This window comes from Mobula hypostoma, chromosome 6 (genome assembly GCF_963921235.1).
Source record: "Mobula hypostoma chromosome 6, sMobHyp1.1, whole genome shotgun sequence".
Classification (NCBI taxonomy): Eukaryota; Metazoa; Chordata; class Chondrichthyes; order Myliobatiformes; family Myliobatidae; genus Mobula; species Mobula hypostoma.
The window spans coordinates 49,527,261-49,539,744 of NC_086102.1; the positions used below are offsets into that span (position 1 = coordinate 49,527,261).

General features: G+C 37.7%; 1 protein-coding gene across 5 annotated transcripts in view; it reads right to left on the reverse strand.

Annotated features, from left to right (window-relative positions):
• Positions 1-12,484, reverse strand: part of usp9 (ubiquitin specific peptidase 9) — a 280,005-nt gene that overhangs the window by 188,392 nt on the left and 79,129 nt on the right. For all 5 annotated transcript variants that reach the window (XM_063050799.1, XM_063050801.1, XM_063050798.1 and 2 more), the window contains 3 exons: positions 5,924-6,069; positions 5,770-5,849; positions 3,858-3,970 (listed from right to left, as the gene is read on the reverse strand). In XM_063050799.1, coding sequence (XP_062906869.1) covers positions 3,858-3,970; positions 5,770-5,849; positions 5,924-6,069 — 339 coding nt within the window. The remainder of the gene's footprint in view (positions 1-3,857; positions 3,971-5,769; positions 5,850-5,923; positions 6,070-12,484) is intronic.

Below are 12,484 nucleotides of genomic sequence, written 5' to 3' on the forward strand. Positions count from 1 at the left end.
TCATAAGTGCAGCATTTTTGATGAAACTGAGCAATTATCCCAAATAGTTCCCACAAATTGGAGAACTTTCACAAATGTCAGTGCTTACTAAATGACAGCAGGTCATAAGATTTTGCTTGCTTCCCTCATTTGAACTGTAAGCAAGATAAAATTTTTTTAAAAGTCAAGAGCCATAACAATTAAAATAGTTGAAAAAGAGAACATTTTCTTCATTTTGGCTGGATTACAACAGTACGTGCATTAATATGCTCATTATTAGAATATTTACGTTGATATAGAGGCATGGTCATTTTAAACTTTGTGCGCTTCCCTGAAATCTAATTAACACTTCCAATGTAGGCCCAAAAAAATTCTGAATAGCCAAATTCCATAGTTGAGGTGACATCCACGAAACATTCAACTGCATGAAGCTTGCAAAACAGAGATTATTAAAAATGCTCCACTGGAAGGAGACACAACACAGCACTGTGATGGCTTGTAGTTGCTGAATGTGTGTCATTGCAGCCTCAAGACACTGCCATCTATCATTAAGTCAGAAGTGAGAATGCCTGCTAATGATTGCACAGCATTCAAATCAATGGAAAATTCTGGACAATGTCCACTTGCAGCAAGAGGACATTCAGGCATTAACTCAAATATGACATCTAACAATCAGAGCATCCAAAATAGCTCTAAAATATTTTTAACACCTTCCTTTAAATGTCTAGCAATATCATTGCTAAATCCTTCACCAGATATTGCAGAAGCGATAGACACCGAGCATTCAATAATAATATCTAGTCAATGGAGAAAACGATCTAAAATTGTGACAAGGTCAATTTTAACTTAAATAATAAAAGCATATTTATTGAAAAGCAAATTACAGAAATCTGAAGTGTAAGGTGAAGTTCCTATTCTTGCATATGATATGCAATATGGATAGTATGCAAGTATTACAATCTAGCAAACAGTTAATAGTTACTGCCAGAGATACTGAATAGGGAACTAGATAGGTTATGACATAGTGATATAGGGCATTGCTGGGATCACATTAGAAGCACTATATACACACAGTATTGGCCTCATTTAAAGGGAAAGATGTTGAGGTTTACAGGACTAACAACTGAAGTGATCATGATGTCCTACAAACTGGACAGGCTAGGTTTGATTGTGCTAGAGCTTACAAGATTAAGATGGAACGTGATTGCTACATAACAGGTGGATGTAGAGGTTTCTGTTTAAAAGGCATTACCACTTAAAATCAAGACGAGGCAGAAGTATTTCTCTCAAGGTCATGGGTCTTTGTTTTGGCTGCCACACTAGAGGAAGGAATTGGTTAAAAAAAATAAATTCATAAGAGAAGAGATTCACCAGGATGTAGCTTTAATGATGAACCAGAGAGGCTAGGTTTATTCTCATTGGAGCGTCAGGGGATGAGGGGTGACCCTATACAGGTTATAACATTATGAGGGACAAAGACATTTGTGGAGTAACTTGCAGTCTACCACTAGACAGCACAGGTTTAAGGTGAAAGGAGAGAAATTTAGAGAAGATCTGAGAAGACAAGTTTTTCCCACAAATAATGTGATGATTATTTGAAATGAGCTGCCAAAGGAGGTAGTAGAAGCAGATACTGTGTTTAAAAGGCATTTGGACAAGTACTTAAATAGACACAAATTAGAGGGAAACAAACCTAACTTTAGCAGGATTAGCATAAAAAGGCATCACAGTCAGCATGGATGAATTGGGCCAAAAGGGCCAATTTCTGTGCTGTATGATTCTATGAAAAGGGTGATAGACACAGTTGCTGAATATTTAAGGCACAGATGGAGAGATCCTTGCTGAATAAGGAGGTAAAAAGTTACAGCTACAAACAGGAACCCAGAATCCGCTTTACAATCAAATCAGCTACAATCTTCCCAAATGGTAGAGTAGTCTCAAGGGGCCAGCAACCTATTCCTGCCACTTATTTGTATTTAATTTTTTTCCATCACTAATAAGCAAGAAAGCAGGGTATGATGGAACACTTGCCTAGATGCATGCTTTCAAGCTTTATATAACTGAAAACAAAATATTTGGCCAAACTGTACACCATCCTCCACACCCAACACATCTCATCTTGGGTACAGTTTGTTTCATCGAAGAACCTGTTGAGGCTTCTTCAACAGTACCTCTCAAACACATATCAATGTAATTTGGAAAAACTGGGAAGTAGAGAAATACACACAAAATGCTGAAGGAACTCAGCAGGATAGGCAGCATGGAAAGAAATGAACAAACAGTTGAGGTTTCAGGCCAAGACCCTTCTTCAGGACTGGAAAGAAGGGGAAGACTCCAGAATTAAAAGGTTGGGGGGGGGGCGGGTAAGAGGACTAACTACAGGTGAAGCCAGGGTGTGGGAAGGTAAAGGATTGGAGGAGGAGGAATCTGATAGGAGAGAAGAGTAGACCACTGGAGAAAGGGAAAGAGGAGTTGGTAATAAAAAAAATGGCGGGGAGAGAAGAGGGAAGGAAAAAAATAGTTAGCAGAAGGAGAAATTGATGTTCATGCTGTCAGGTTGGAGGCTACCTAGACAGAATATGAGGTGCTGCTCCAGCGCCCTCATCATGGAAAAGAGGCGGCCATGAAGCAACATGTTGGAATGGGAATGGGGATACAAATTAAAATGGTTGGCCACCAGAAAATTCCACTTTTGCCAAATAGAGTGGAGGTGCTAGAGGTGGGAGCAACATCACCTGCTTACCTAAAATATTGTTCTCCATCCTGACTTGAAAAAGTATGACCAACCGTTCACTACCACTGCATCAAAATGCTTCAACCAACACCAAAAAGTAACAAACTCTACAGTGTTTCATAGTAGCAGCTCATCATCTCAAGAACAATTAGGGATAAATGTTAAACAAACATAAAAAGAAAATGATTATGACCTATTTCCCAGACCTACCTTGTAATACATAAAGTCTTAATTTGTTGAGTGGCTTTACCAAACTGCAAATGAACGTCTGAAAAATTATGCACTATTCATCTTTAACCCAACATCATTGTTTCTGTACACTCTTTGGGGTCTTTACAACAATTTTAAAGTTCAACATAAATTTTATTATCAAAGTACATATATGTCACCATATACAACCTTAAGATCCATTTTCTTGTGCGCATACTTAGCAATTACATAGAACGATAGCTATAACAACAAATATCAACCAGTGAAGATAATAAACAACAAAATGCAAATATAAATAATTAGCAATAAATAACAAGAACATGATATGAGATGAAGAGTCCTTAAAAGTTAATTCATTGGTTGTGGGAACATTTCATTGATGGGGCAAGTGACAGTAGTTATGCCCTTTTATTCAGGAGCCTGATGGTTGAGGGATAGGAACTGTTCTTGAACCTGGAGGTGAGTCCTGAGGCTCTTGTACTTTCTAACTAATGGCAGCAGCAAGAAGAGAGTATGACGTGGGTGGCGGGGATCTCTGATTATGGGTACTGCTCCCACACATTGCTTATCCTCAAGATTCATTACATCCTACTCTTTTAAATTCTGAAACCACAAATATTTAACAATAAAACATTTGGTAAAGCAAAGATTTGTTATTAAAATTAAATTATTGTGGGAACAGTGAAAGAACCTGAATCTGCTGCTATATTGCATGTCATCCACTAAAGTAAAAGAATAACAGTTGCTACTGATTAAGGTGAAAAAAACACTTAGGACAATGAATGCAAATGCATAAGCTTAAAGACTTTCACTAAAATTCTTTAAATTAACATGAATTACGAAACTGATACGTTGACCTGTTGAACATAAAACACTAAACCAAATTGTAAATTTACAACAAAGAACTTTTTATATAAGCAAAGAAAATACTTACATGAATTTCAAATTTCCAGCCGCTCACAGCCTCATCTGTTAGAATTTTTGTGAATGAAATTGTGAGCCCATCACGAAAAAAGCGTTGACATGCTTCACTTTTAATATCAAGGCCTTAACATGAAAGAAAATTTTAACTGTTGGTTACATCTTGTAATTAACATCATCTCCATAAGTCAGCATAATAAATCACAAATACCACAAAAATGAGTTTTATTTTGAGTAAAATGCAATCAATCTAGCTTGCTCGAGACTTCAGTGGTGCCATATTGGCAGATTTTCCAGGTATTGAATGTTATTCCCTTTAATACCATAACACATTATTAATTCAGTTTGAAATATTATATGGTAGGATAAATTTTAGAGTAAACCCAACATGCCTAAAAGGGAGTGCAGGGAACAGGTCCCAAGCATTTAAATTGAGCTTTGGAAACAGAAGCAAGTGGGTTCAGAGATTGCAAGAAAACAACATCACCCAGTTAGCCAGACACCAAGCCATACAAATTTCCAAATAACCAGACAACAGATAGAGTTTTACCGACACTGACTCTTTTTAAGGTAACCATTCTTGAGTCAAATACCAATGAATATGGAACTAAACTTGGTTTGGCTTTCCACAACTCAGACATTATTTAATTTACCCATCAATCTGTACACTCAGAGTTTATTCAAAGGTCTAATTTAAATATTTGAATAAAATGTTCACGGGAATAACCTCTTGAGCACAAGGCTCACAGTTAAACTTGTAATTCCTACTTTGAAACTTCTGAATGAAAACTTTAGACCATGTTTTCCAACAAGAAAACTATATTTTTTATTATTCAAAGTGCTAGACCAGTAATGCATCTTACAATTACATTATTTTATGATCCATAGTTACGACTACTTAGCTTGCCATAGCTAGAGGAATTACACAACACCACTGAACTGTATAAAGAATTGAAAGTTGATCAGGAAAGCATAATATATACAATTTATCAAATAGGTACGACACAATATAGCTTTGAAGAAATTTTTGGGAGTATGAACAGGCTTTGTGATTCAAAAGATCAGCAAAGTGAAATGCTCATCAAACATCAATTTGTTGACACATTTGAAGATTGCTAATCATCATTTGATTCTAGTGTACTTACTAAAGCTAAGAAAATACTTAAGTTCCATAGATGGAACCCAAAGTCTTGAAGGTGCATCGTTAAGTCTCTCAATCTCAAAAGGATTTGGCAGTGTAACTCAATAAAGTTCTTACACAATGAAACCAACCAAAATTAGGAAATTTAAATCCAAGACTAATAATTCCAATACGAAATTTATTACGAGTAAATAAGTTGAAATGAATGGATGTATCTGATGGAAAACTTGGTAAGTACGTAAGAAAGGAATACCAAGATATGCTGAAACATTGAGATCACAGATTAAGTTTATCCTGGATGAGAACAGAACTGCATGCTTTTGATGCATTTTTGCCTTTAAATCAAATCATGAGATAGATTTTCAAGGTGAAGCATTTTCTTTTATACTTGACAAAAAGATTCTGCTGAAAATGTTCCTTTTTTTGCCTCAAATGAGCAGCAATGACACAATTAAAAGGCAAATAGTTACAAGAAATGTCGAGTATTCAGCTCACGTGGTACCTACCGCTGAAATATTAACGCCATTTCCTCTCAACAGAAGCTGCCTAACCTGGTGAATATCCGCTTCCCAACACGAGTTTTTTCCCCCACTTTTCAGAAAGTGGCTGTCAGATGGCTCCCAATGTAATCTTTTTCCTCCAGATCTTCAGTTTTATTTTATCTAAAACTAAGTATTTTCCTCAATCTTAATAATTACAGTTCAACAAATCAAACTGTCACCATTCTAAAATGCAAAGAACACATCTTCCAATAAAATCAAAATAGTCTGGGAAAACTACTTACTTTTTTTACTAAGGTCTATAGCAGCTTCAAGTAAAACTTCTAATTCACCTTTCGGCAACACTGGGACCACCCAACGAGGCCTGCAAAATGCAAGAAAAAATTAACAATTTGCACATGAATGTATTTATGATTGTTCTAGTCTAGGTACACTCACCTATTAATCATATCATCCAGCTTTGCTAAATCGGTGTGAGGAAATGCAGGCTCCTCTTCCTCAAGTTGAGGAGGAGCATCACCTTGTCCTTGTTCATCAGGAGGGCTAACTGGTGAATTTTCACTTGATGTGTTTGGTGAGGAGATCTGTTGGATAAGAGCAAAGCAGTAAATTCAATTTTGTTTCTGCACTATTTTATCCAATTCATAAATGCAATTGTCTTTCTGAAAACCTTTTCATAAAACCAATTGTCTGTCTGAAAACTTATTCTTATTAAGCATCCTGACTGGCTGCATCACTGCCTGGTATGGGAACTGTATTTCCCTCAATTGCAGGACTCTGTGGTGGATCACTGGGGACCTGAGTCACCCCAACCACAAACCATTCCAGCTGCTACCATCTGGGAAATGGTACCACAGCATAAAAGCCAGGACCAACAGGCTCTGGGACAGCTTCTTCCACCTGGCCATCAGACTGCTAACTCATGCTGACACAACTGTATTTCTATGTTATACTGACTATCCTGTTGCACATACTATTTATTGTAAATTGCACATTGCACATTTAGACAAAGACATAATGTAAAGGTTTTTATTTATATATATATATATATATGATATAAGCAATAAAATCAATATTTAACTAAGATCATATTGAGATAAAAACACTTTTAAATTAAACTCTTAACCTTTTAAGTACAAATTGATTTAGTATGTACAGTTTACACAATACATTAATAAAAAATAATTCAGCTGGATCAAAATAAGGAGCACTAGTACATGAAGAGAATTATTAAACTAGCAATGCGAAATATAATTCACAAGATTTTCTGACTGATCTTGCCTGTGAAGTGAGCCATTGCCATATAACAAGAAATATTTGCAGCAGTATTCTGAAATATGCAAAATCTGTAGTCAGTGTTCACCTTGGCTCGGCTGTAATACCTCCCAAGTTTAACTTGAGCACACCACCTAAGCAGTCATAAGTTCAGTTTGAAACAGGTTTGTAAACTCAACAAGCTTGATCATGGGCACAATGCTCCCAGTCATTGAGGTACCTCAAGAAGTCGGCGTCCAAAAACCCTCAACATCCTAGATGTGCCCTCCTCATGTTATTACCATCAGGGAGGAGGTTGGAGCCTGTTTTTAAAACAGCTCCTTCCCCTCTGTCATCAGATATTCAAAGAATCTTTGAATAATACCTCATTATTTGTCTTTTGTATTATTTACTTATTTTGCAACTTGTAATTTTTAGGTAGTACTGCCAGCACAAAACAAGTTTCACGACATATGTCAGTGTTAATAAATCTGATTCTGATGTTACACTAATATTTTAAAAGGGAAGCATTAAGATACCTGATCTTCCAAATGAGCATGAAATGAGAAATTAGATAAAAGCACAGTAGAACAATAGTGAATATTTAGCTTTCAAATGACAATATATAATCTAGTTGTTTTTCATGTTAGCGGGATATCATGCAAAAATTGTCTATCTGGTTTCTTACCTCACAAAGCTTGGAAATATTAACAGTGAGATGATTAATGCAGTGAGCTGCAGATTAATGGTACAGTGAGGTACAAATTTAAGGGGAATCCACATCATGCCAGTCTTCAGCATAGACTTTTACCAGTACAGACCTTTACTGAATTTAATTTTCAGGAGTGTAATTTCAATTATAGTTATTATTATAAGATGATTTAAAGAAGAAATGACCAATAAGAAATCCAATGTAACAGAAGCTGGGAAAACTAATTCAAGTTAATGAATTACTAAATCAATGAAATAATATTTGGCTGAAAAAAGTTGTTAAGTTTTCAAAACCAATATTAACTCCAGAAAAGTGATTTTAATTGATAGAACAAGCAAGAGAAAATCTGCAGATGCTAGAAATCCAAGCAACACACTCAAAATGCTGGAGGAACTCAGCAGGCCAGGCAGCATCTATAGAAAAGAGTAAACAGTCAAAGTTTCAGGCAGAGACCCTTCATCAGGATTGGAAAAAAGATGAGAAGTCAGAGTAAAAATGCTTGGGGGGGGGGCGGGGGAGGAATTAGACAATACAAGGTAGTAAAGGGAAAGGTGAAACCGGAAGGAAGGGCTGAAGTAAAGAGTTGGGAAGTGAATTGGTGAAAGAGAATGGGAAATCTGATAAGAGATGACAAAAAGCCATGGAAGAAAGGGAACAGGGAGGAGCACCAGCCAATTACCTCCCTCCGGTGCTTCACTCTTTTTTCCTATATTAATATCTGAGCACATCACCTATAGACAAAGCAGAAGGTGCAAGATCAATTGGATTGGTCTTTCAAAGAGCAAGGACAAACACAGACTAAATAGATTTAAGATAATCTCATTTTTACTCTGATCTCCATTCATCCCCACCACCACTATGTATTTCTCCTGCCATCCACTTACACTCGAGGCAATCTACAGTAGCCTGTCAACCTAACAACCCAAATGTGGCAGCAAAATATAGCACAGTAATGTGGCCTAAATGTCCACCAAGTCTGTGCCAGCCGTCAATTTACACTTAGCCTATTGTATCTCCCCATAGATTAGACCATGAGACACAAGAGCTGAATTAGGCCATTCAGCCCATAAGTTTGCTCCACTGTGGATACTCTACCAATCTTATATATCACCTTAATCTTTCCTAAACTTACAGCTGAAATTTACATAATTGTCTGCATACTCATTTAAAAAATAATGAATTACACTGGACAAGAAAGATTTTGCTTCGGGCGGGGGGAGACTACAATGGCACTAGACAGCAGCTTCTTCAAACTCATCTGCAGAAACAGCTTAATTTCTACCTTTAATGTCTCTATTTTTCCTTTTCAAGGTGGGTGAGATCCTAGCAGTGCCCTTGATCTGTAGCTGCACTCAAACTGTGGTTCTTTAGGGCAATGGTTCCCACCCCCAGGGCTCACTGACCAGCGAGTCTTCAATATCCCAAGGGCGCTGCCCAGAAGATGAGTGCGCCTTCACAGTAGAGGCTTTGCGACCCTCTGGATGAGCTAATTCTATGCTTGAGTCGCCAACTGAAGCATCAAGGGAGAACACGGAATTTCGTAAACAGCGGACCGGCTGTCAGAAATCTCTTTCCTTGGATCACTTTTTCTCGATGGTGTGGGAGTTTGCTGCCGATTCTTGAGTCAAAGAACTCGGAAGGGGCAAAAACAGCAATTAGCGAGTTTTTTTTTGTTTTGTTAGTCTCCCCTCTCACTGTGTGACACCTCTGTGTGGCTTTATTAGGGTGAGAAACAACTTGTAGCCTGTCGAATTGCTGCGTGAATGATTAGTTTTTGTTGTACTGTGGTTCATGGTCTCTCCTGGGGGCTTTGCTATTTGCTTGCTTGGTGGGTGGTGGGTGCTGATACTTTTTGCTGTACCAAGTGGAGGAGGGTTTGATACTTACTGCTGTTTATGTGAGGGAGGGGGCTTTGGGGTTCCCACATTTTTACTGTCCCTCATTCTTTGAGTACCCTTTTGCTTTCATAGCTGCCTGCAAATAGCAAGAATTTCAGGTTGTATATTGTATACACTGATATTAAATGAAACTATTGAACACTTTTGGGTGTATCTTATAGATTTTGGGCTGCTGATCATGAAAGTCACCATGAAATTTCCCTATTATGCACTTTTTTTGTAAATCATCTTTATTTATTATTTCAATTTCTCATTCAAGTCAATTAAAATGGTGTCCACTATGCAAGCTGAAAAGTTTTCTATCTTGTCCACGCATGCCTGGGTATGTATGCTTCAACAGGGCGAATGCTGCATAGCAAGACAGGTTTTAGAAAGAAGGATTTCAATAGTTGAGACAGATGTTTCCCAGAGTAACTGATGCCAAGATTACGGAAGGCATTTTTGTTGGTCCACAAATCAAACAGGTCATCAGTGACAGACAATTCTAAGAACTTCTAGTGGGACCAGTGAAAATCTTATTGAAGGCATTCAAGGGTGTTGTTGAAAATTTTCTTGTCAACTATAGAGCACCAAACTACAATCAACTGGTTGGCAACAAATTCCAAGCATATAAAATCATGAAGTCAACTCGTCACTGAAGATTCATTTTCTGCATTCCCATTTAGACTTCTTCCCTGCATATCTTGGCGCTGTCAGTGACGAGCATGATGAAAGGTTTCACTAGGAATATTGTCGTCATGGAGAAAGAGTATCAGGGCAACTGGAATCCATCAATGCTGGCTGATTATTGTTGGACACAAGTGAGAAGCTTCAGACACTGAGTATAAATGAAAATCATCAAAACTTTTTTTAAGCTTAGTTGAATTACTGCAAGCATCAGCGCCATTATGCAATTATATTATATCCAATAAATTCTTGTTTATTAAATTTGTTTCGCCAAATTCCTATATGATACAAGTAGGCTGAAATTATATGAGTTCAACTTCAAATGATCTATCATACACAGAATTCTGAAGAAGCAACACTATCAAAAACAATTTGATGTCCAATGTTAGGAGTTTTATGGTAAAACAGCATCTGATAATTCTGTAAATCTGTTAACACGGCACCCAACTGCCACACTTGCCAGATTAACTGAGTGTAAAATTGTATCTATATTTCACTTGCAAAAAACTCTGGGAAAATACTATAAACAAGCACAACAGACAACACAAATACATGTTTTGCCAAAAGGCACAAAATTTATTCCAATCAATAGAATTCAAATAATACAAGACTAAAGTTATATTTCATAAAAGCTTAAGAAATGGCCTCTGAAATAAATGTTAGAAAATGTCAAATATTTAAAATATTTGGGGAATTTAGACCACGAAGACAAGAAGTTCCGAATGAAGACAGAAAATTATCTGAAACAAACATTTGACATGTCAATTTAGGGTGGCTTCAGTTATTTTGAATACAAGGAACAGGAATTTAAAACTTGAGGGGATGGGACAAACAAAAGAGCTTTTCAGATCATAAAGTGCACTAGGCAAAAAAAATAGAAGATGGGCAGAGAAAATATTGGTTTAATTTAGGAGGTGACAAGTGTAAATGAGAGCTTCAAATACAGTGGATAGAAATGAGATAGAAATTGGCTGAGAGTGACAGAAGTTCACCTCATTGTTGGGTACTCGAACCGCAGAGTGCAATGGGAAGGCTGAGCACTAAGTATGACATCAGTGACTGATCTAAAAGAATTTTCGTCCTTGCATTTAGCATTTTAACGACTTTAGCAGCAATATTCAACACTAAAGAATTGTTAGCCAATGGCATTTAGCAGGTCCTGATAAACGGTCCAAAAAGGCAACTGTTTATTTCTCCCCATAGATGCTACCCGACTTGCTGAGTTTCTCCACCATTTTGTGCGTGTTGATCAGTTTGAAAAGAATATAATTACCATTTTTGGATAAACTTCAAGGCATAAAAGACAAAGACGACACAAATATGATTACAGAGTACTGCTTCAGAGATTAGGAATTTGTAAGGTCATCAACCAGCATAAGTAACGCTTGACATTAAAAGCAAAAATAAACTTCAATTAAACAAATCAGTAAAACCACCACTTGTACACTGATATAACAAGTCGTCTTTCAATCTTGTCATGCAATTAAGAGAAAGACAAAACCATTTTCGGCACGGACTAGAAGGGCCGAGATGGCATGTTTCCGTGCTGTAACTGTTATATGGTTATAATTGTTATATAAGACATAGGAGTAGTATTAAGCCATTCAGCCTATCACGTCTGCTCTGCCATTTCATCGTAGCTGATCTATTTTCCTCTTAATCTCATTCTCCAGCCTTCTCTCCGGAACCTTTCACACTCTGACTAATCAAGAACCAATCAATCTCCACCTTAAACACACCCATTGACCTGGCCTCCACGGCTGCCTTTGGCAGTAAATTCTACATATTCGCCACCTTCTGGCTGAAGAAATACTTCATCTCTGTTCTAAATGTATGTGCCTCTCTCTGAGGCAGTGCTTTCTGGACCTAGACTCCGCATCATTGGAAACATCCTCTCCACATCCACTCTATCGCGGCCTTCTAAAATTCGACAGGTTTCAATGAGATTCCCCCCTCATTCTAGAGTCATAGAAACGTATTTTTTTAATTTCAAAATATACTTTATTCAAAAATAAATATATACAATAAACCATTCAATAACTTTTCATCCTTTATATACGTTTCCATTATACACGGTACATATCCGTATTTATAGCCACCCACGTGGCACTCCAGTAGTTCAGCTTAGCATATCATTGTTGAGGGGTATACTCCCCGCCCTCTGACTCCTCCCACTCCCACGGGTGGAGAAACCTATACTGTGGTCCTTCCCCACCGGGCCCTTGTGGTGGCTGCACCAAGTTTCAGTGCATCCCTCAGCACGTACTCCTGCAGCCGAGAATGTGCCAGTCGGCAGCATTCTCCCACGGACATCTCCATGTGCTGGTAGATCATCAAGTTTCGGGCCGACCAAAGAGCATCTTTCACCGAGTTGATGATCTGCCAGCAGCACCGGACGTTGATCTCTGTGTGTGTCCCCCGGAACAGCCCGTAGATCAGAGAGTCCTCTGTTACGCAGCTGCTGGGGAT